The sequence below is a fragment of the Palaemon carinicauda genome, chromosome 23, assembly GCF_036898095.1.
Source record: "Palaemon carinicauda isolate YSFRI2023 chromosome 23, ASM3689809v2, whole genome shotgun sequence".
In the NCBI taxonomy this organism is placed as follows: domain Eukaryota; kingdom Metazoa; phylum Arthropoda; class Malacostraca; order Decapoda; family Palaemonidae; genus Palaemon; species Palaemon carinicauda.
In genome coordinates, this window is record NC_090747.1 from 106,148,684 (window position 1) to 106,174,387 (window position 25,704).

General features: G+C 44.8%; 1 protein-coding gene across 2 annotated transcripts in view; it reads right to left on the minus strand.

The window, feature by feature from the left end:
• The window catches only part of LOC137617347 (histone-lysine N-methyltransferase eggless-like), a 113,489-nt gene that overhangs the window by 37,608 nt on the left and 50,177 nt on the right, over nt 1-25,704 (minus strand). For both annotated transcript variants that reach the window (XM_068347371.1, XM_068347369.1), the window contains exons 13-17: nt 12,511-12,623; nt 10,928-11,067; nt 2,912-3,119; nt 1,098-1,265; nt 620-759 (exon numbers count right to left, since the gene is read on the minus strand). In XM_068347371.1, the coding sequence (XP_068203472.1) occupies nt 620-759; nt 1,098-1,265; nt 2,912-3,119; nt 10,928-11,067; nt 12,511-12,623 (769 nt within the window). The remainder of the gene's footprint in view (nt 1-619; nt 760-1,097; nt 1,266-2,911; nt 3,120-10,927; nt 11,068-12,510; nt 12,624-25,704) is intronic.

Consider the following 25,704-nt stretch of genomic DNA (forward strand, 5'->3'; position numbering starts at 1 on the left):
TATTTTTGATAATTTTTTGAAAAAATTCAGGCATTTTCCAAGAGAATGAGACCAACCTGACCTCTCTATGACAAAAATTAAGGCTGTTAGAGCAATTTAAAAAAATTATACTGCAAAATGTGCTTGAAAAAAAAATAACCCTTGGGGGTTAAGGGTTGGAAATTTCCAAATACCCTGGGGGTAAAAGGGTTAAGCTATTGATAGAATTCATCGACGAGCTTAGAGGATACAGCCACAAGTAGAAACAGCTCTCAGAACCAAATCAACAGGTTTATGATGAGGCCTTGTTTAAGCTTTGTTGGGCAATAGTCAGATCTCAGCAAAGAGGTTTTACAGAAGACCTTGTTGAAAAAATTCTTAAAATGATAATACTAGTCCTAAATGTCTCAATCAGGACCATAAGTCCAAGCCATCATGAATAGAGTACAAACTGTTATTAAGTTCTTCAAACAAAGAAGATGTAGGGTTTTGAAACATTAAACAATTACTTTTTTAGTGACATCATCTGTTAATACTTAGCGCACTTACAAAAAAAGCTAAGAATTATTTGACTGCAAATGAAAATTAAACAAAATTGCTTAAAATAATACACTGGATTATAAAAATAAAATATTCTCACCTTGAATTGCATTCATATATACCACTCTGTACTTGATCATAAAGTCGTCGATGCTGGTAGCCAGCATTGCGGTTTGCCACGTGATTGAGAATTTGAGTACCCTGGATAGTTAGTCGACGACAAGCACACTTATCCTTATTCTAAAATGGGAAAGATGAATTTAATATACATAAAAAGGAATGGTACTTTTACAGATAAGTTTGAAAGAATACCGCACGGTATATGATAAAACAATAGCACTATTGTCAAATAACATGGTAAAAAAGTATGTGAATGTGTAAAAAGAAAAATTATAATCTTAATGAATTTGCTTTTTAATAAAAACAGAAAAGTCATGATATTTCTTGACAACAAAACTGAAATATAATAAAGGCCATTCCATTTTGTTTGTAAGCCTTCTCTGAAAAGAGGTGCAAAAAAAGATAGGACTTAGGCCACCTGAAATTATACAAGATCATGTCCTTAACAATATCCTCACCTGACAATTATCCAAGCAGTCACAACATACAAGGAACCCTTGATCTAGGTTCAAAGGGACATGTTCCGTGGGCAGTCGAACATTGGAATACAGAAGTTTTATGGGAGCAATGTCGTCCAAAGAATTCACACAGGAAATCTTCACATTCTCTTCGCCATCTGTAATATCCTGAAAAAAGAAGTAAAACTAACATGATATAGCATCCTATGCTGCATTTTCATGACAACTTGGGAAGGCTATGTACATACATACATATACCAAGGCACATCCCTCAATTTTGGAGAGTAGCCGACATCAAACAAATTAAAAAAAGGGGACCTTTCCTCTCTACATTCCTCCCAGCCTGATGAGGGACTCAACAGAGTTTGGCTGGTACTGCTAGGATGCCACAGCCTGCTCTCCCCCGTTAGCCACCACAGATGAAGCTTCATAACGCTGAATCCCCTACTGCTGCTACCTCCGTGATCATCCAAGGCGACTGGAGGAAGCAGCAGGGCCTACCGGGACTGTGTCACAATCGTTCGCCATTCATTCCTATTTCTAGCACACTCTCTTGCCTCTCTCACAAGAGAGAAGGCTATGTAATAAATAATATAAAAATCTTCACTCCAAGCAATGTAGTACTGTATAAAATTCAATCCTATCATATAAATCTTTTAATACTACACATGTCAAGAGTTAAAAGAAGTTCATTAACATATGTTACAACAACCTGCAATTTCCTTCTTTGACAGGTTCAAGAGCAGGGAACAGGTAGTAATGCACGATTAGAATCTATTTTAAAGACCTTACTAAACCGTTTATCGATTATTCACGTACTACGTACAGAAACCGACATTTAATTCTTGCGTATGCATGAGAGATACTAATCCCAACAGAGAAAAAATTGTTATGAGCTAGTGGCCAAGCTTGCAATCAACACTCACACTGCCATTATAACCTGAGGAAAAAACAGATTAAGCAAATCTTCAACAGATTAATTAAAAAAGAAAAGAATTTGCCAAGGGGAATCATACGGTTTGCCATTGATAATCCTTGAGAGGAGTGATAAAATATCCAGACACATAATGAATAAGCAGCTGTTTAGAGGCACTTATTTTTGCAAGAGGAATATAAGCATCCAGGCTACCATCTCGGTCTTCTGTCTCACAAATTCCAAGTGTCCACCTGAGCATCTCTTTCAATAAAAATACAAGTAAATATCAACTGCTTCTAAATAAAGCCAAATTCATGAAAATTAATTGAAAGTAAAGAAGGTGATGAATGCAAGAGTTGATGGGAGAAGTACAAGAGGAAGGCCAAGGTTTGGGTGGATGGATGGTGTGAAGAAAGCTCTGGGTGATAGGAGGATAGATGTGAGAAAGGCAAGAGAGCGTGCTAGAAATAGGAATGAATGGCGAGCGATTGTCACGCAGTTCCGGTAGGCCCTGCTGCTTCCTCCGGTGCCTTAGATGACCGCGGAGGTAGCAGCAGTAGGGGATTCAGCATTATGAAGCTTCATTTGTGGTGGATAATGTGGGAGGTTGGGATGTGGCACCCTAGCAGTACCAGCTGAACTCGGTTGAGTCCCTGGTTAGGCTGGAGGAACGTAGAGATTAGAGGTCCCCTTTTTTGTTTTGTTTCATTTGTTGATGTCGGCTACCCCCCAAAATTGGGGGAAGTCCCTTTGGTATATGTATGTATGTATACATGAAAATTATTTCAACATTTGAAATTCCATAGAATGTACTATCATCTATATAAGTTACATCAATTAACTTCATGAGTTAAACAAACAAATAGACAAACAGCATTATCTGAAAGATATAATGTACCTCTATAAAAAGTATCTTCTTGAAGGGTTCCCATTCATGAGATATTTCTATCCCTGTTTCGAAAGTGAAACAATCTATCTCGAGGTTGGACTCGGTGTTAACAATATATCGCGAGACTTCTTCAATATTACGTAGTCTTAACCCACAGGGTGTCACATAATAGATTTCATTCTTTGTAATCGCCTTCCGTTTCTGCTTTACCACTAGCCTGGAAAATTAAAACATTTTAGTACAATGTACACAATTTAATTCATGAAAGCCTTGAAAAAAATAAAAAGGACAACTTAGAGTGTCTTGGTTAAATTTTTTTAAACTTTTTTATATGATAACTTTAAGAATTTCTACAGTAGATGACACAAAAAAATTTTTACCTAGGAGAACTGGTGGGACAACAGACGACTGCAAAGGTTAAAACAATTCAACATTTGGAAGCAAATTCCTTTTATCCAGCATACTTTCAATTCAAAGAACACACCTAACTTGATGACAATAATTTAGCCAACGGTGGCCTTTTATTCCTTAATCTATTAACTTCGGACTTTATCAGTCATCAATAAATATCCATTAGCTAATTAGAAAAATAAAAACCCTTACATAGAGTATTATTGTAACATTCACCGGGGTTAGGTAACAGAGATACTGTACCACAAATATAAAAAATTTGTAAATATGGGCTGTCAACCTTAATAGCACACCTAAAATCTTATTTATTTTCATAGAAATGTATCTAACTATACATAACATTTAAAATTCTAGGTGTGATTCTTGATGGCAAATTTACTTTTGAGAAATGCAATCATTCTGTTTATTCTTCAACTGTACAGAAAAAATGATCATAAAATTTATTTCTATACTACCCGATATTCATATGTAGCTGTTAAATATAAATAAATTCACAAGCCACAAAATTTCTCATGTGATAAAAAGTCACTAGACAACAATTTCTCAATTAGAAACAACATGGAGCAAGGGCCATAGTGGTTAGATGAGCCATCTTCCTATACTTTGAATTATATGACTGAAATTATTCTAATACTGTGACCCAACACTGGATCCTGGTAATGACAAATTTGGAAATAATTTCATTTTTCATAACGATACAAACCGTTCACTGGCAGTTTGCAGTTTCGTCGCTCAGCAGCCTTCAACTACTCGCCACTCGCCGTTCGCCATCGCACTGATTCCCTAAACGATCGGCAGGTGAACTGCAGTCCCCATCAGCAGCTCGTCAAGAAGTGACTACTCATGAGCATTCTCCAACTGCACAGGGGCACGAAAACCAGCCCTTGACTATCGTCAACATTCTCCAGAATTCTGGGGTTCAAAGGAACAGCATCACCCGTCAGTACGCCCAAGGGAAGATCAAGTGTTGCCTTACCCACTTCGCCTCGCCCTCCTGCTCTACATCAACTGTTCAGACTGAGTCTTCTGCAGGGAAGAATCCTTATCCGACTCTTTCCGGCCTTCGTTCGTTGAGGAAGTCCCGCAAGATTGCAGAGTAGTCTCGAAACCTGTGAAGGATTCCATCCTTTCCCCTACAGGTGACCAACAGAAGGGTGTAACACCTAAACCTTCTGTGCTAGAGACCTTCTTCCCTCTGAGGAAAGAGTCTAAGGACTCTAAAACTGTACCAAAGTCCTCATCGAGGATTACAAGACCAGCAGAGGGGGTCAAGCAGTCAACATCCGGCCTCTTCGAGAATGACAAACAGGACTGCAGTAACAGACAACAATGTGTCTAAAAAGCCCTTTCCTGCCAAGGGCAAGAAAGGCTCCAAGTCCTTCCATGGAGGGAAACATCCTAGAGGAGGCGGCCGGGGACGCAAACACTAGGATAGGCGATCCCCCCCATTGTTCACCAGTGGGGGAGATGCCTGTATCGCTGCTGGAAGAGGTGGATGCAGCTCAAGTATCACGTCCCGTTAACTTATCTCTCCCTGCACTGATTAAGACCCCAGTGTTAACGAGCTCCTATGCAAGGGGACCCTCAAAGGAGCTGCAGACCATGTTGGAGAAGGTCAGACAATTGGTAGATCACAGGACCTCATATCCACCCGGGATATAAGGGACGTACGCTTCCAGATCCCAATCCATCCATCTTCAAGGAAGTATTTGAGATTCACACAAAGCCTTCCCATCAGACGACAGGGTAAGGATGTTGAGGATGGTCCCATGACCCTTCCTCAAACAAGAACAAATCCCAAAACAGAGGTGGCTATGTATCCTCGTGCACCTATCATCTCTGGTCCGTCTAATTCCCAACGGCCACCTCAAAATACAATCTCTCCAGTGGCGGCTAAAGTCCAACTGGAATCAGGCCTTAAATTCCCTGAACATTCTGATTCCCATGGGACCAGTGGAACAGAATGACCTCGAGTGGTAGGTGGCAGACAAGAATCTGCTAAAGGGCGTCAACTTTCTTGTCCTTCCCTCGAACTTATTGCTCTTCTCAGATGCATCAAAAGAAGGGTGGGGCCCACATGCTGCACCACACGACCTCAGGCCTATGGTCAGAGTTTGAAAAGTACCAGCACATCAATCTCTTGGAGATGAGGGCCACCTTACTGGCCCTTCAACAATTCCATCAGCTCCTGGCAGGCCACTCAGTGGTGGTGATGAGCAACAACACCACAGTTGTGGCTTACATCAACAAGCAAGGCGGTACTTTTTCGCAGCCCCTATCCCATCTTGCAGTAGGAATACTGAGATGGGCAGAAGTCCACCCAATAACACTATCAGTTCACTTCATTACCGACAAAAGGAATGTGCTTGTGGAAAACCTGAGCAGAGCAACTCAGATAGGGGGTTCTGAATGGTCTTTGGATCATATAGTAGCCAACAAAGTCCTGACTTTGTGGGATTCTCCGACGGTGGATCTATTCACAACGTCCCTGAAATTCAGGCTCTAGCTGTACTGCTTCCCAGTCCCAGACCCCAAGGCTCTCTGGCAAGATGCATTCCAACAATGGTGGGACAACATCGATGTTTATTCATTTCCCCCCATTCTGTCTGGCGAAAGAGTATTCAAAAAGACCAGAACACAGGTCAATCTCTCAATGACCTTCATAGCTCCACTAAAGCATCACACAGAATAATTCCGAGACCTTCTGCTACTCCTGACAGAGCTTCCAAGAAAACTTCATCCATGACATGATCTACTCTGACAAACACACACCAACATCTCCCACAAAGCTGTAGCTTTGCTACGACTTCACGGGTGAAGACTATCCAGCATCTCACTCAGAGAGGATTTTTGCAACAAGTTGCAAAAAGGATGTCTGGACACCTGAGAAGATCATCAGCCTCAGTATACCAGGCAAAGTGGAATGTCTTCTATGGTTGGTGTCATGAAAGATGTATCTCTCCACTTGATGCCAATATTCCAGCAATAGCAGAGTTCTTCGTGTATCTGCGGGAGGGAATGCTCTTCTCGGTTTCGGCAGTAGAAGGCTATCGGTCAGCCTTGAGTTCCGCCTTTAAACTGAAAGGATTAGACATTTCCTCTTAGTTGGAATTTCTCTCGGCAATGAAAGGCCACTGCTATTCCTTGAGCCTCACCTTCAGCCCAGAAAGAATCAACCTTTCTTCACGTCAGCATCGCCCTCATACGGAGCTTCATGCCTATGGTCCCTTGGTAGGAAAGGGGACCTTAATCCAGGATTCCGAGCAGCAGAGGTCTCCTGACCTTGATGACAGGTCTCCCACTCGTGTTGGCTTCGGCCGAGAGAGTCAGCGAACCCCATGGGACGCCCTTAACGTCTCTCATTCACGACAATACATCAAGAAATGCTCGACCTCGTTTCTGGCAACTCAGATTGCAGAATCCGAACCCTTCGATTTGGAAATCCTTCACAGCATGACCAATGATCCAGATCAAAGGTTACTGTGCCAAAGAGAAATTAGGCGCCCTTCCTCAAGGAAACTACGAGAGCTCACCTCGAGTGTCATCACTTCATCAGCACTGGGAAAATCAAAAGGAGGATCACAAAGAACACCATCTCTGCCTGGATTCACAAGGTCATAGGCATCGCACTGACTCCAAATCCTCCTTCGACACGTCAACCGGAGAACTCAACGTCAGGGCCATTGCTACATCCCTGGCGTTCAATCGTAACTACCCTGTGACGCAAGTCCTACAAGCGGGGGTGTGGAAGCGGCAAATGACCTTCACCGTCCACTACCTGCAAGACGTAACCCACAGGAGACACGATACATTCTCTATCGGTCCTGTGATGGCTGTAAAACAACTGGTTTATTACCTCAAGCTCCTTTATGGACAAGTAGCAGGAGATTGAGAGCATTGGTTACCCAGTTTTAGTCTGAATGAAAAAGAATGATTGGCTCTTTCTTTTCTTCATCCTCCCCTCTCTTGGGGAAATCAGCATCCAGGGTCCTCTGCAAAGCTGACCTTAACCTCTGCAGGGAAACCATTGTTCCCTTAAGTAACCTAGTACAGTAGGGTCCCGAATTAAGCGTGTTCGAATTACACGATTCCCCTTTTCCGCGATCGCTATTTTTCAAAAATAAATTTTCTGTATCCGCGAGGCTGTTCAAAGTTCGCGAGTCAAGCACTACAAAATGTATCAAATCTATTGTCTTTTTAAGTATATTGATAGCCCTAAATACGGTGATTTATAATAAATGTTACAAAACAATATTAACATTACATTTCATTAACATAATTTCATAATGAATAGCCTATTTAAGGGTAAAAATCCACATCAACAATGAAATGAACTGTTAACTGTGCGAGTCCAGCTGACAAAATGTAAACAGAAATGTGGTTACGTTCTCGGCAATCTTTATCTTTCTCCAACCTTACGATAATTGTAATGGTAGTGTTAATGATGGTATATTAAAGCATTATTTTTGTTTAGTACAGTATATTTAAAAGCCTTATTTTTCCCTCTGGGCGTTCAAGGTTTTCACGAGTAGACTGGGTTCGTTTATCGGCAGTGAATAGCCTAAACTTCGGTAACGAGTCGTCAATATTTTGTCATATTTTAAACAGTATACATTTGATTTGCAAACATTGGTTTTGTAGAGTAGACGGTAAAATAAAATCTAGAGAGAGAGAGAGAGAGAGAGAGAGAGAGAGAGAGAGAGAGAGAGAGAGAGAGAGAGAGATTTGATGGCAGAAATCTCTCTTTCTCTCTCTCTCTCTCTCTCTCTCTCTCTCTCTCCGTAAGAAATAAAACCATAGTTCACATATGGCAACTTGAGTTTAAGAATGAAATTAACATGAATATTGTTAGTTGTGGCGATCAATTCCTCGCTTTAGGGGGTACACGAAACAAAAACACGACATTCAATTACAACAGCTGATTCTCTCTCTCTCTCTCTCTCTCTCTCTCTCTCTCTCTCTCTCTCTCTCTCTCTCTCTCTCGTTATACAATACTTACAAATAGATGAAGAAACCAAAATCGGTTTTCTTGAAGTGTCAATTAAATACAAAACGAAAAAATTATACCGTGTATACATCCATTTCAATCATAGCTTAAAATACGGTAACCGATTTCGTCCGCAAACCACTATTTTTTAGGAAACACCATTCTATTCCAGAAAATTTTTACTCTTTAAATGTCAATTGCGTTATAATAAAACATGTACTTATGTTGTTAAATTTCGGGTGTGTTTTAAAAATCGAGTATTGCTAACTTATTTTTGTTTTACTTTTGGCTGTGATCACATCAGCTGATGTCTAGCTTCCGCGCGAATACAATAACAAAGAATTGTTTACACCATTTCTTAACTTATTCAAACCATCTATACAGTTAATATTACATAAATACCAATGTGTTATAACCTATCATATTTATTGTTTAGTACTTTAAAACCATCCCTCTCTCTCTCTCTCTCTCTCTCTCTCTCTCTCTCTCTCTCTCTCTCTCTCTCTCTCTCATCGAACGTTATAGCGGTAACCTAATTGTTCGGTGACTTTAAAAATAGGCCTAGTACTTTCTTCTTTTACCTTTTTTGCATATGGATCCATAATTGAGGTGGGTACAAGTTGACTTATAACTGAAGTTAGGAAAAGTATTTTGGATATGGAAAGGACAATTATCTTTCGTAACAGTTTAGAATTATCGTAAGTTATCACTCTGTCATTAGCGGCAGTTTGCTATTGTGGATTAAACGCATAAGGAAAAAAAAATTTCCAGCTTTGCTACGAATTTAGGAATTTATATGGATACGGTAAGTAAAATATTTGTAATAACATAATGTTTACTAAATGTTTGTAATATCATTAGTTATGACTTAGATCATGTGTGTTTAATGCATTCGTTTGTTTATTATGATCGAAGATGGAGCGTAAACAAATGGAAGGTTTCCGTTTCAGGCGGCATAATAAAGAAAAACATTTCATAAATGGCATTCATTTCATTTATTTGAAAGTTCTAATAAAAAATAATTGGAACATTGGTAATAACAAATTCAACATATAATCTATACTTGGTAAAATTGCTGTCAATTCAAAAACACAGATGTATAAATGCGTCTGTTTCTTCGTTGAGATCAGAGATAAACGTAAACAAAACATTGGTTGTCGTTTTCTATTGTGCTTTTTAGCGTGTTTAGGAAACGCATGATATAAAATCGCCTTTAATTTGATAATTCTGGATTTTCAATCATACAACAAGCTAGTCTATAGAGTGATGGTTTTGCTATTCACCAGTTGTATTATACAATAGATATGACAAACATTAAAATTTGTCTGTATTTTGGGTTGTGTTATAACGGGAAATATATGGTGTTTACACCTATCCTGGTTGTAATTTTAACCATTTTTCAAGTTATTAGAACTTTAAAGTATATTAAATGTTTTATTTATTTACAAGAACAATTTGATATTATAAAGAAATACAGTATAGTACAAAGAAAGTATTGGAAATGGGTAGTAAACACATTTGAATAGGCAAATTGCTGGTTGCCATGGCCGCAATGGAAATATTTCTGTTAGTTGTGTGTTTCGAAATTCGCGATTTTCCATTTACACGAGGTCATTAATCGACCAAATTCTCGCATAATTCGGGACCCTACTGTATTGTGTCAATACTGTTGCGTCCCTATGCCATGGCGAGGTGGTACTGGGTATGTCTTGGTGACCTCTGACGATTCCCATGACACAGAAGAGATCTTACCTTGATAGTCACATGGCTAGGATCTCAACATGTACAGCTTGCGTAGGCCGCAAACCATGCATAGTATGGTTAGCAAGGTGTTAGGGTTTCCTCTTTTATGTGCTAACACACATAAAGGGGAATCCCGTAAAGCCAAAAAGACAGATTGGCTGGGACATCCGCCCTCCTAAGTGAGTCATACCCCTACAAATAGCATAGGTTTGTATTCCAGTTACAGAACGAATGACAAATTTGGAAATAATTTGTATTTTTCCTAACGATACAAACCTTTAGCTATTTATCCAAACTTACCGCCAACCCTGTCCCCTTGAAGTCCTACCTCCAAGCAAAGTGAAGCACAGTCACAGGTGTGTGATTTAGAGGGGGGTAGCTACCCCCTACCCCACCTAACTAGAGGTAAGAGTAGTTAACCCTAGCTTAATTTTAATGGCTCGTCCTTTCAGCTTTGCCGAAAGTAATACCCCTATAAATAACTTGGGTTTGTATTCCCGTTACAGAACAACTATGATTTGAACAAACTTAAAACTACTGTAGATTGCAAGATGATGATCACATATCTATTTGACATACTGTAGTAAACTTGTTCTTGAGATGGATATTTTTTTATGAGTTTCCCTACATATTCTTATGTAAAACTTCAAGACTTCTATTTTAACCCCTTCCTTGTCCAAGATGGTTAAAAACACCTTGAGCTACATTCTAAGCACTTATAATCTGCCAATAGGGTATTCAATGCAAGGGGCAGTTAGAAATGACAGTACTACACAATGAGTAGAGTGACATTTATGTACAAGCTGTAAGGTAAATACTGTAACCAATATACCAATGACCCGACTAGATTTTTCTTTGTAGTAATCCAAAAACAAATCACTCACCTACTCCATCCTTGAATAATTGGATGCAGCAAAGGTGAGACATCCTTGTGCTCCAGCATAGAATTGCCACCTTGCCTGAGACACTTGCTGCAACATACGTGACGACGGTATTTTATGATCTGCTCTTGTAATGTATGTTTCTGAAATAAAAATTCTGTAAATAAACACATGAAAAAACAAAAGAAGTGTATTTTTGTACAAGAATGGACTATGATGATATGTAAACATTAAAACAAAAACAGTACGGCAGTACCTCTTTTCACGAGTTTCAATTTTTGGGGAGAGAGCTCATAACCTAAAATGTTTGTATTCTAATGTTTTTTAAAACAATTTTTCTTGTAAGAAATAAAGGAGATTCACTTAATGCATTCACAATGTCCACGTATACAATTAGTGTACACTCATTTCTAAAAGTTTTGTAATGGTAATTGTTAGACAATTCATAACCCCTAACATAAGAAATTAATAACACTCAACATTTCATAATAAAAAATAGAAAAAAAATTATAATTCATCTAGCAGTTTACCTTTGAGGGATTGTGATTGGCGTGAGGGACAGGAGGAGGAGGAGAAGGAGGAGGAGGAGGAGGAGGAGGAGGAGGAGGAGGAGGAGGAGGAGGAGGAGGAGGTTACTGCTTGGAAGGAGAATCTCTCTCCATGAACAGTTCTGGTAAAATGTCGGGAGATCTCTCTACTGAATGACGTTCATTATCACTAATTAAATCACTTAATTTACACTTCATAGACACTTGGATTTTCTTAACACCTTTAAATTAAATTTTGACAAGGAACCTATCTGGAGGCAAATGTTTCTCCCTTTTTTTCAAAATGGCTTTAAAATGGGGTAAAAATCACATGAACACTGTGCGTGGTATATGGGCGCAGCATGACTGATTTCCTGCAAATCTCATTAGTACTTGTCCCAAAAAAATAAAAATGCACCTACGGCACAAAATGTTTGATAGCCGACCGAAAAAATGCCAGGAAACCATTTTGAATTTGTATGCTCATATAGCTATTATCTTTTATTCAAATTTAATTGTAAACCAAATTTTACATGACCAACAGGACTAATCAAGCCTCACATATCTTATGAAAAAAATATCTGATACCTTGGACTATAAAAAGTTTCGGATGACATTTCGAGATTGCATCTGTGGCCCGTCTCCAATCACTGAAAATAACGTATTTTTTTTTCAATAATCTGAACACCAAAAAATATGGCATACTAAACTGCTAGGAAAACAGACCTTCAAATAATATTAAAATTAACACAGGTTATATTACACTATGAATCTTTCCCCTATGTCCCGATGTAAGTTGCCTTTGTTGTTCTGGTGTTTGTGTAATTCTATAAGTGATAAAAAATTTAAGCATAACCTGAATACAAAACAAGTTCTATGGTTGGAGGGATAGTTACGTAAAGATTTAGTTTTAATTAGTCAATTGGCTCGAAAGGAAAATGGTAGTAGATTATCATAATAATGAAAAAGCAAATTACAATAGAATAGGTAAGTAAAAGATAAAAATCAAGAACTGATAAAAGGAAAAATTTGTATAAACTTCATTCCAGCATATCTTACATTTGTGAATCCCCTTGATTCCTGTTCTACTCGAAACTGGATTTCCCTGGGGGGAGAGGAAGCTCGAGACACTGTGCTCTTTTTAGCCACTGCCCGCCGTTCACCCTGATTTACTGAAAAGAAAAGAAAATATCACAAATTTTAAGTAATTTGTATTTTTCCTAACAGTACTTACCTCGAACTACTTTCTTAGGAGTATCTGGGATCTCCTCCCATCCGACCAGAGTTTTGTGTAGTTTACCCTAAACCCATTTCCTATGAGGGGTAACCTCAGGCGGAGTGATACACCCCCTGAGGCTAACCCGGGGTCAGAGAGCATGCTTGCTCAGGTCTTGACCTCCAGTAAGTTCTTGGTTGCTAAGGTCCCTAAGAATACCAGGGGACACTCGGGGAAGGCAGGGTGGGCCATTACCCGAAAGTAGTTCGAGGTAAGTACTGTTAGGAAAAATACAAATTACTTTAAATTTGTGATTTGTTCCAACACGAAGTACTTACCTCGAACTACTTTCTTAGGAGACTTATACTTTATGAGGTGGGCGTGGCCCTAAAAAGTTCTTGAGACCGTGCTGAGGAATATCCAGAGACCTAGAAAGTGGGTTAGGTCGTGTTGACCCCATAAAAAACGATTGAGAGGAAACTGCACAAAAACCCATCTTAGTGTCTAAGAAACTCACCTGTGCAAGAAATCCTAGGGGACATGTCTTCCTCTTGTTGAGGTACTCGTCTCTGGCTCAGGGCCCTCACAGAGCCCACTTGGAAGCGGAAAAAGGGAAAGAAGGTACAAGGGGGTTTAAGGAATGAACCTGTGTCTCTTGTGCTTGTTACCCGCGGTTATCACTGAGGCTATGCCTTTAAACCGTTTGGAGCGCAGAAACGACGGTACCTATCGAGAACCTGTCCATGGATCTTCTTGAATAGTCCTTCAAATAGTGAGCCGTGAAAGTAGACTGGTTGGCCCAGGTGCCTGCCCTTAGGATCTGGCCCACTGCCATATTTTTCTCGAAGGCCAATGTAGTACTCAGGCCCCTAATGTCATGGGGCTTGGGTTTCCCCGGCAGGGGGATTCCCGCCTTACTGTAGGCCCTGATGATGACCTGTCACAACCAGAAGGAGATGGTATTCTTCGAGACTGGCTTCTTCACGAGGCCTGTGGAAACAAAAAGACTTTTGATCCAGGGCCGGAGTCTTGCTGTCCTTTCCAAGTATTTCCTCACTGCCCTGACGCAAATCCTTCACATCGTCCGACCGGGGGATTGCCGGAATTGAGAAACCCTCAAACCTGGGGTCCCATACGGCAGGGTTCTGGGTCTGCTACGAAGGAAGGGACGAACTTGAACGTGACTTCTCGCCAACCTTTCGAGTGAGCCACTTCGTAGGACAGACCATGAATCTCGCCTACCCGTTTAGCTGATGCTAACGCCAGCAAGAAAACCGTCTTGAGAGTGAGATCCTTGTCCACGATGTCTTTCAGGGGCTCGAACGGAGGTTTGGATAACATTTTCAGGACCCTTGCCACGTCCCATTGTGGCACCTTCACAGCTTGCGGGAGGCATGATTGCTCAAAGCTCTTAATGAGCATTGAGATATGTCTGGAGTTACCCGGGTCTATGCCTTTCAGGAGAAAAACTTGGCCCAGAGCAGCGCGGACTCCCTTGATGGCTGGAATGGATATGTTGACCACGTCCCTGAGGTAAACTAGGAAGTCCGCTACTTCCGGGATGGAGGCCTTCAGGGGCCTGATGTTCCTGGTGGCGCACCATTTGGTAAAGGTGGCCCACTTAGCCTGGTATACATACAGCTGTCGATGACCGTCTCAGGTAGCCTGACATCCTCGTTGCTGTACTCGAAGAATAGCCTTCCCTCCTCAGGAGACACTCGATAACCTCCACGCGTGAAGGCGGAGGGACCGAGGATTCTCGTGGAACCTTTGGAAGTGTGGTTGCCGGAGAAGGTCTGGTCGGTCCGGAAGGGGCCAGGCCGGCTGTTGTGTTAATTCCCTTAGGTCTACGAACCACTCTCTCTCCGGCACCAGGGCGCTACCAAAGTCATCCGTAGGTTGCTCGTCCTTCTTACCTGTTGAGGACCTGCCTGAGCATCCAGAAGGGGGGAAAAGCGTACACGACGAGATTGTCCCAAGGATGTTGGAAGGCGTCCTCGAACGCCGCTTTTGGGTCTGGAACAGGAGAACAGAACACGGGGAGCTGCGTGTTCAGCCTTGTTGCGAAGAGGTCCATCACCAGAGAACCCCATTTCTGAATGACGGACCTGGCTACTGCCGGGCGTAAAGACCATTCGGACCCTACCACTTGCCCCAGCCTGCTGAGGCCATCGGCGAGGACGTTCCTTTTCCCTGGGATGAACCTCGCTGATATTCTTATCTGCTCCACTTCAGCCCATTCCAGAAGTTGTAACGTGAAGACGCACAGCTCCTTCGACCTTAGGCCTCCCTGCTTCTTTATGTAAGCTACTACCGTGGCGTTGTCGCACATCAACGCCACGGTGTTTCCCCCGGAGTCGGTGTACAAACTCCAGGCACGCTCTTTGTACTGCCCTCATCTCTAGAACGTTTATGTGCTGGGTCTTCTCTAGGGCTGTCCAGTTCCCTCTTGCTGATTTCCCTAAGAGATGGGCACCCCACCCCTCCTTCGATGTGTCCGTGAACGGGAGCATCTCCGGAGGGTCGGCCGCAAAGGGCATTCCTTTGAGGGTGTTTGTCCTGCAGCTCCATCATTCCAGGACCCGTTTCGTGTTCAGAAACACCGGGACCACTCTGTGGGGGGAATCCGTTTGGATCCAGCTTTCCTTCAGGTTCCATTGGACCTCCCTGAGCTTTAGCCTGCCCTGGGGGACCAGTTTCTCCAAAGACACAAGGTGGCCTATCAGTCTCTGCCAGTCCTTCGCTCTCTTGGGTTGGTGCGTCAGGAAGGGGCGGAGGACCTGGTCTAAGTTGTCCAGCTTGTCCGCGGAGGGGAAGGCTTTCACTAACCGGGAAACCAGAACCATCCCGAGGTAGTCGTCCTGGTGGAGGGTATCAGTTGGGACTTCTTTAGGTTGATGGTGATCCCCAGAAAGTTGCAGAACCGCAGCAACATCGCGCCTTGCTCCTTCAGTACTTCCTCTGAGGCTGAAAGTAGCAACCAGTCGTCCAGGTAACGAATCAGGCGGATGCCCTGTTCGTGTGCCCAGACTGAGACCGTTGTGAAGACCCTTGTGAAGACTTGGGGGGCAGTGGACAACCCGAAGCAGAGGGTCTTGAACTGCAACGTCTGGTTCTCCCATTTCACCCGTAGGTACTTCCTGCTGGAGGGATGAACCGGGATCTGGAAGTAAGCATCCTTGAGATCTACTGACATCATGAAGTCCCCTTCTCTCAAGGATGCCAAGACTGATTTTGGAGTGTCCATTTTGAAGTCGGTCTTGCAGACGAACTTGTTGAGGGCTGAGAGGTCTATGACCGGTCTCCATCCTCCTGTCGCTTTCTCCACCAGGAACAGCCTGCTATAGAACCCCGGACCTGGGTCCTGAACAGGTTCCATTGCCCCTTTTGCCAACATCACTGAGACCTCTCCCTGCAGAGCTGTCCGTTTCAAGGGATCCTTTGGGGCTAGCCACTCCGCCTGCTGGTCTGGTATCAGAGGTGGAGGGTCCACTAGGAAGGGCAACCTGTACCCTTCCTTCAGAACTGTCACGGTCCACCGGTCTGCTCCGTGTTCTTCCCATGCTTACCAAAAATGTTTGAGGCATCCCCCCACCCGAGGCTTCGGTAGGAGTAGGGGGCCTCCCTCCCTATCTTCTCCTCGAGGAGCGGCCTGAATGCCCCCTTCTGGACGCCGCGAAGGACGGCCTATAGGCGGCTTGGGTCGAGGCTGATCCCCTACGGGAGGGCTGAGACGACTGGGACCATGTTGTCGCCGAATTGTCTCTCCTAGGCTGGTTAGGAGCGGGCCGAGGAGGGCGAGGCGCGTCGACGGAGGACCTTCTGAACGTGGGCCTTCTGACCGGGTGGGGCCTGGTCTCGAACGGTTCCTTCAGCCTCCGGACTCTCTCCATCGATTCCTCCGCTGCCTTCGGGGGAAAGATCGAGACGTCCAACAGGGTTAGGTTCCTCAGAGATCTGGCCTCTCTGTCCGGCAGCCTCCTAGTTAGCTTGCTTAAAACGGTGTCCCTCCTTCGTAGGACCCAGTTGGCGGACATGGGTAGCGACTGGTATGATAGGAATTTCAGGGCCTTGCCTCCCGCACTGATTAGTTCCTTGGGCAAGGCCTGGGTCTCCGGTACTGTCAGGTCGTAGGACGACTGAACGCCCACCAGGGTGGAGGCCCACCAGTCCATACAGGAGGAGACGTTGACAAGGTCCTTTGATATCTCCTCCATCATGACCGCCTCCGAAGGAGACAAGCAGATCAGAGCTGTGGACGCCCTTTCTTCTGAGGCTCCTTGCCCCAACAGGGTGAGTGCTGGCTCCAGTGCACAGGCGCCCGCTAGCTGTCCCTCTGGGAGGTAGAATTTGCTCTGGGACTTCAGGCCCTGGAGCAGCTTGGAGGCGCTCTGGCTCTTGGGGGGCCTCGGCGTGGTAGGCCACGATCCTGTCCACGTGGACCCTTCCCAACTTAACGTCCCTCGCCAAAGGGAGGGCCAAGGAGGGGCGCTGCTGGACCGGGGCGTCCACTATTCTGTTGAGGCTGGAACGCCATGCATCTTCGGAGGAGGGTTCCGGTACGTTCAGCCTGTGGTGACTTCTGATGGGGCCTATCACCCTCCGATAGGCCGATACCTCCGCTGCTGACCCCTCTCCATGGTCATCGAGCTCCTTCGACGGGGGTGCTGGTACATGTGACGGGGGTACTCCGACAGAGGACCTCGCACGTGGGGGAGTCCTGGACCGACGCTCTCGCGGGGGTTCCCGACGAAGGACGGGAATCACCGTTGGAACGGGGGCCTCCATCCTGGGTCTAACATCTCTCCCGGAGGTCCTCGAATCTGCGGGCCTGCCCGTCGAGGAAAGCCGAGGGCTGCGCTCGTGACGAGCTAGGTGACCCTTGGAGGTCAGGACTCGGCTGCCAGACCGAAGGGGCGACTATCTCCACTGGGCGGATGGAGCCGGAACCTTCGCGGTCTTATGCCTGTCAACTGGAACCTGCCATGAGGAGTCCCTCCGTCGGGTGCCACTGCTGCCGGAGGAGTATCTATCCTGGGAGCTCATCCTCGGATGCCAACTTGAGGGGCCCGGCGCCGCAGCTAGCTCCAGAAGCCTGTAGCGGTGAACCATCACCCATTCGTTGCTCTAGGGGGATCTTGGGCGCCGACTCTCATGGCGCGACCTCGAGGGGGATCGAGAGCACGACAACTTCCTGCGGGACTTCCCCCTTCGTCTCCTGAGCTTCCTCAGCATCTCATCCTCCGAAGAGCAGGAAAGCTCCTCCACTGAGGAGACCGACGACTTATAGGCCCTCTTCGAAGGCCTCGCCTCCCGCGGTGGTGTAGGAGGATTCCTGCGACGCTCCGTGGAAGACGACGCCTGCAAAAACACCTCTGGGAAGACGGCCGACGGCGCTGGGGGGAGCGAGGAGGCTCTCCCATGGGAGACCAGGTCCCGAAGTCTTCCTCCATCCTCATCGGGGACCTAAAGGGCATCTTAGGGGGAACCCACGCAGTGGGGTCCGACGGCGGGGAAAGCTCCTTCTCGACGTCGCCCTCAGCTGCTGAACCACCTGAAAAGCTCGCCCAAGAGGCTGGAGAGGAATTAGCAACATTCTTACCCCACATGGGGTCATCAGAGGAGACATGACCTGCAGGCACCAGGCCACCGTCTCCCGAAAACACTCCCGCCCCTCCCTCAGGCCCCTCACTCGGCTGGAAAGACGCCACAACCCCACTGTCATGAAGGTCAGACTCTTGGGGAAGGGCCGCGGGCCTCTTCCCCGCAACGGACTTAACTCGTCCCCTACTCTGGGCAGGGGAGGTTGGGAGAGAAACTCGGACCAACGAGGCGCCCGTCGAAGCAAGGGAGGAAGGGACGTTGGTCTTCTTAGGCGACTTGTTCGTCGCCTTCTTCTTTTTGGTGCTATACCGCACCCACTGCACCTCATTCCATGACTCGCACTCCGGACACATGGCGGAAGGGAACACACGCTGCCCCTGCACGAGGAACACAAGGAGTGCAGGTCAACTTCGGGTTTCGAGAGGAACGCTCCACACGATTTGCCGGCCATAGGCCCAGGACAACGGCGAGGATGCTCCATGATGGAGGAGAAGCACTACGAGACACAAGCGCGCACAGGGAAAGCACAAAGAGAAATTACAATTGAACCACGTGGGTACCGCGTGGGACACAACGGGTCGGGGACACACAAGTCACACTGGGATTAAGGAGAGCGGCGAGATGATATCGCGACGCGACCAGAGAACTTACTGGAGGTCGAGACCTGAGCAAGCATGCTCTCTGACCCGGTGTTAGCCTTAGGGCGTGTATCACTCCGCCTGAGGTTACCCCTCATAGAAAATGGGTTTAGGGTAAACTACACAAAACTCTGGTCGGATGGGAGGAGATCCCAGATACTCCTATGAAAGTAGTTCGAGGTAAGTACTTCGTGTTGGAACAAATTCACATTAAAACATATTCATGCTAGTTATGAAAAGCATTTTTAACTTGGATGTTATGATAATTATTTACTCCATAAGTAAAAATTTAACATGCAATAATTTATGCTAGTGTACTTTTACATGTGAAATATGATATTTTAATTATAAAATAAATTTTTGAATATACTTACCCGGTGAATATATAGCTGCAACTCTGTTGCTCGACAGACAAAAAACTGTACAAAAAAACTCGCTAGCGATCGCTATACAGGTTGCGGGTGTGCCCATCAGCGCCAACTGTCGGCCAGATACCAAACTCCATGTAAACAAAGACTCAATTTTCTCCTCATCCCACTGCGTCTCTATTGGGGAGGAAGGGAGGGTCGTTTAATTTATATTCACCGGGTAAGTATATTCAAAAATTTATTTTATAATTAAAATATCATTTTTAAATATTTAACTTAGCCGGTGAATATATAGCTGATTCACACCCAGGGTGGTGGGTAGAGACCAGTTAAATATGTTTACATCTTATGAGCTAAGAGTTTTTATTTCATTTTAGAAGTTATCAAAATAACAAAAACAAAATAAATAGGTACCTGGTAAGGAAGTCGACTTAGACGATTACTCTGCCTTATAAGTACGTCTTCCTTACGGAGCCTCGCGATCCTCTTAGGATGCTGACAGACCCCTAGGAGCTGAAGTATCAAGGGCTGCAACCCATACAACAGGACCTCATCAAACCCCTAATCTGGGCGCTCTCAAGAAATGACTTTGACCACCCGCCAAATCAACCAGGATGCGAAAGGCTTCTTAGCCTTCCGGACAACCCATAAAAAACAACATTTCAAGAGACAGATTAAAAGGATATGGAATTAGGGAATTGTAGTGGTTGAGCCCTCACCCACTACTGCACTCGCTGCTACGAATGGTCCCAGTGTGTAGCAGTTCTCGTAAAGAGACTGGACATCTTTCAAGTAAAATGACGCGAACACTGACTTGCTTCTCCAATAGGTTGCGTCCATTATACTTTGCAGAGATATATTTTGCTTAAAGGCCACGGAAGTTGTTACAGCTATAACTTCGTGCGTCTTCACCTTAAGCAAAGTTCGGTCTTCCTCACTCAGATGTGGATGAGCTTCTCGTATTAACAATCTGATAAAGTCTGACCAAGCATTCTTTGACATAGGCAAGGATGGTTTCTTAACTGAACACCATAAAGCTTCAGATTGGCCTCGTAAAGGTTTAGTACGCTTTAAATAGAACTTAAGAGCTCTAACAGGGCATAAGACTCTTTCTAGTTCATTGCCTACGATCTCCGATAAGCTGGGAATATCGAAAGATTTAGGCCAAGGCCGAGAAGGCAGCTCATTTTTGGCTAGAAAACCAAGTTGCAGCGAACAAGTGGCTTTTTCCGACGAAAATCCGATGTTCTTGCTGAAGGCATGAATCTCACTGACTCTTTTAGCCGAGGCTAAGCATACCAGGAAAAGAGTCTTAAGAGTGAGATCTTTCAGGGAGGCTGATTGTAACGGCTCCAACCTGTCTGACATGAGGAATCTTAGTACCACGTCTAAATTCCATCCAGGGGTAGCCAAACGACGCTCCTTGGTGGTCTCAAAAGACTTAAGGAGGTCTTGCAGATCTTTATGTTGGAAAGATCTAAGCCTCTATGCCGGAAGACCGATGCCAACATGCTTCTGTAGCCCTTGATAGTGGGAGCTGAAAGGGATCGTCCTTTTCTCAGGTATAAGAGAAAATCAGCTATTTGAGCTACAGAGGTACTGGTCGAGGATACAGAAACTGACTTGCACCAGTCTCGGAAGACTTCCCACTTCGATTGGTAGACTCTAATGGAAGACGCTCTCCTTGCTCTAGCAATCGCACTGGCTGCCTCCTTCGAAAAGCCTCTAGCTCTCGAGAGTCTTTCGATAGTCTGAAGGCAGTCAGACGAAGAGCGTGGAGGCTTTGGAGTACCTTCTTTACGTGTGGCTGACGTAGAAGGTCTACCCTTAGAGGAAGACTTCTGGGAACGTCTACTAACCATCGAAGTATCTCGGTGAACCATTCTCTCGCGGGCCAGAGGGAAGCAACTAACGTCAACCTTGTCCCTTCGTGAGAGGCGAACTTCTGCAGTACCTTGTTGACAATCTTGAACGGTGGGAATGCATAGAGATCCAGATGTGACCAATCTAGGAGGAAAGCATCTATATGTATTGCTGCTGGGTCCGGGACTGGAGAGCAATAGATTGGAAGCCTCTTGGTCAGCGACGTTGCAAAGAGATCTATGGATGGTTTACCCCAAGTGGCCCAAAGTCTCTTGCACACATCGTTGTGGAGGGTCCATTCGGTTGGAATTACTTGCCCTTTCCGACTGAGACAATCTGCTATGACGTTCAAGTCGCCTTGGATGAACATCGTTACTAGGGAGATGTCTTGACCTTTTGACCAGATGAGCAGGTCCCTTGCGATCTCGTACAACGTCAGTGAGTGGGTACCTCCTTGTTTGGAGATGTACGCCAAGGCCGTGGTGTTGTCCGAGTTTACTTCCACCACTTTGCCTCGAAGGAGATACTCGAAGCTTTTCCAAGGCCAGATGAACTGCCAACAGCTCCTTGCAGTTGAAATGCATGCTCCTCTGACTCGAGTTCCACAGACCTGAGCATTCCCGACCGTCCAGTGTCGCGCCCCAGCCCAAGTCCGATGCGTCCGAGAAGAGAACGTGGTGGGGAGTCTGAACAGCCAGGGGAAGACCCTCTCTTAGGTTGATATTGTCCTTCCACCAAGTCAGACAAGACTTTATCTTTCCGGAAATCGGGATCGAGACCGCTTCTAGCGTCTAGTCCTTTTTCCAGTGAAAAGCCAGATGGTATTGAAGAGGACGGAAGTGTAGTCTTCCTAGTGATACAAACTGTTCCAGGGATGACAGCGTCCCCACCAGACTCATCCACAGCCTGACTGAGCAGCGTTCCTTCTTCAGCATCTTCTGGATGGATAGCAGGGCTTGATCTATTCTGGGGGCTGATCGTCTTGTTGTTCAGCAACGTCCTCATCAGATAGTTCCTCATCCGAAAACTGATGAGGAAACGGCAATGGAGTGGGTAACGTCTGGCTCGCTGAGTCCGGACGCACTGGTGCATGCGTGACGGAGCCGGACGCAACGTCATGGAATTGCTGCACAGTCTGTGAACTGTCAACAACCATGGGTGCGCGAGGAAGCACAGCGTCCACCCGAGACTGTCTAGACCGTCTGGGTTGTGCAGTCAACACCATACCGGGTTGCTGAGGTTGACGCACCGCGTCAAAACAAGTCACCTCTGATGGTTGTTGAACGTCCTGAACGTCAACAACCACCTCCGAGCGTCGCTTAACGTCAACGTGCGGCTGGCAACCCACACTGGGTCGCATCGGTGGAGGAACCACCTCAACTGGTAGACGCGAGAAGGTTACCTCAGCGTCAACAGGACGCACAACTGACCGGTTGGAAGGTTGTTGGCCAGAAGGTTCGACAGCAACCTTCTCCGCATTAAAGTCCTCTATCAAGGACGCAAGCTTGGACTGCATGTCTTGTAGCAAAGCCCATTTAGGGTCTACGGGAGCAGGTGCGGCAACAGACAGGGTTAGCGACTGAGGCGGTACCGCTTTCCATCCCTGAAAGCCTTGTTTATGCATGACATAATTGTACAGCAAAACTTCAAAGGCTCGAAAACAGCTGTGAAGTTGACCTGTAAAAAAAAACTTGGAGCGTCTCCTGGCCAGGCGCCAGGGAGAGTCTACGAGATTTGAGAAGTCTATCTGGGCAGAGGCAGGAACTCCCAAGCCGAGAACTTCTCTCGTGTCATATCAGACTCTCGCTCTATAAACCAGTTTAAAAGAAGGGAAAGCAAAGGCTGTATCCCCCAAACTCCTCCTGGTGATAAACCAGTCGCCTAGCAGACGTAAAGCTCTCTAGGAGAGCGAGAGAGCACTAGCTTATAAACAACGGCTTCGAAGTAGCTAGGCCTAGTGTAAGCTCTGACGTTTAGGCGAACGAGGAGCAGCAGTTACAAAAAGATCCGGACAAAGATCCTTAAAAATCAGCATGATTTAATTAAAGTCCATAGAGGGCTAAGCAGCTTTAGGCTCCTCTCCGTCTGACAGAGTCCTCAAGGGAATATCAGTAGGAGGGGGAACAGCAACTTCCTCATCTAAAGGAACCTTGTCCGATAAAAGCTGAGTCTCAAGCAAGGGAGAGACCTACCGTGGTGGCAATGCTTTACAAGCAGAGTCCACACACACTGGTGCATTAGTAGCGGACCAGGACGCAACGTCATGTAACTGCTTGACAGTCTGTGAACTGTCAACAACTGAACTGTCAACAACAACAGGTGCGTGAGGACGCACAGCGTCCACTCGAGACTGCTTTGACTGCCTAGACTGAGCAGTCAAAACAACTCTAGAATGCGGAGGTTGACGCACAGCGTCAAAACAAGTCAACTCCGATTGTTAGCGAACGTCCTGAACGTCAACAGGAGCATCAGCAAGTGGCCTAACGTCCAAATGTGGCTGAAAATCCACACGAGACCGCATCGAGTGTGGTTCTAAACAACCTGACTGACGTGACTTAGCTACGCCAACGTCAACAGGATGCACAAAGGAACGTTAGGTTGGCTGAAAGCCAGGATATCGATGAGATAAACGGCTAGACTCAACGGACTAATCGGCAGAATAGTCTTCCATAAGGGAGGCAAGCATATTATGCATGTCTTGCCGTACAACCCATTAAGGATCCACGGAAATGGTTGCGGTAAGAGACGAGGGTAACGTCTGTGACCGCAACACTTTGCCAACAAAAAAGACTCTCGGAGTCTGTGTTACGCTTTTGTTAGGCGGCGAGCAGTTTTCCGATGACTGCATAGGGTCAGAGCTGTCCTAATGGCTGCAACCAGGACGCTGGACCTGTCCTGAAAGGATTGACTTTCGCTTAAGGGTCTCGAAACCTTGTTACAGGTTTCTTATGCGAAAAGCCTTCGGATGACGAGGAGAAAAACGTCTCTCTCGCCTTATGGTAGGGGAGATCTTGGTAAGATACACCCGATACCATAGAGGGAAACGTCTGTTCGCTGATCAAGGCCTCTCGAACCCATAAGTCGTACGACATTACTTCTCCCCTGGGCTTGGGGGCTTGCAAGAGGTCCCGGACTAGGTGAACGACAGGCACGAACAGACGAACCCTCGGACGCAACACTGTAACACTTTGCGCAATATCACTTTATCACTACGACTTTCTGTTATGCACTTATTTCACTGAAATCGAAACTTTTACTGATTTCTACCTGAAGCACGCAATTCTACCCTCATCAAAAGGTAGTAAATGCGAAATCAGGCGTATAATGCAAGCACATTAATACCAGCAAAAAAACAGTAAACATCTTTTAAGATAAAATAATTCATTGGTTGGGGAAGAGAATAAACACTAGTTCATTCAAAACTACGTTTTCAATCTCTCATCGTACATTGCCTGGGGACGAGAATAAAACTAAAAACGTTTTATCCTTTCTCCCCGTACAGAGACTAGGGACGAGAGTAACTCGAGAACAACGTTACCCGCTTGAACGGAACGTTTTCTCTCCTCTCTCTCCCTCCGTCTCCATATCTCTCTCTCTTTCTCTCTTGATTTCGCACCTAAGAGAAGAGCCCAATTACGTTTCGTCAAAAAAACATGTTATTTGACCAAAGGAAAAAACTGAAAGGTTTTTCAATTAAAAAGTTCCTTTAAAATAGAATTTAAAACATTTAAGCTTTGAAAGAATGAACAAAACGTCAGAATCGATTTACTCTTTCTGCAAAGTGAAACCGTGATACACTCTCTCTCTATCGTAACGATAGAGCGCAAACTGCGTAGCATAAATAAACTAAACGTTAGTTCATCTTTGAAAACAGTACGAAGACTATTCAAAGAAAATCTTTCATAAAATATTTCATTTAAAAAGTTTTAAATCCTTAGCTCTTTAAAAGCTATTTACGATTTAAAGGGCTCAACGTTGATTAACTTCGGTTTCCAAGTTAGGACCGCCTACTCTCAGGAAAGGTCGCATATAAACAAAACATTAAAATTTATTTTTTATGTTTATTATAAATGGAAAGTTAATCGAAGAGGAAAATCTATAATTAATTTATAACGTGATAAGATAATTACTAAAAGCCTAAACACACTTCCGTCTAAGGGAAGGGTCGGCCATTTAAAAGTCAAAGAAAGTCCATACTCTCTTTGTCACCAAAAATTAAATCTATCCAAAACGAGTTCAAGATTTAAGATGAAGATAAAACACCTGCACTGCGAAAGCTCAAACCAGAATATAGTACTTCACCAAAGATGATGGGAAAAACTCCAGGTTTCAACAGCGAGTAAAGTACGTCTTGTCGACACGTCGACAGAGAGAAAATTGAGTCTTTGTTTACATGGAGTTTGGTATCTGGCCGATAGTTGGCGCTGATGGGCACACCCGCAACCTGTATAGCGATCGCTAGCGAGTTTTTTTGTACAGTTTTTTGTCTGTCGAGCAACAGAGTTGCAGCTATATATTCACCGGCTAAGTTAAATATTTAAAACTTAAAAATCTTTATGGAGTA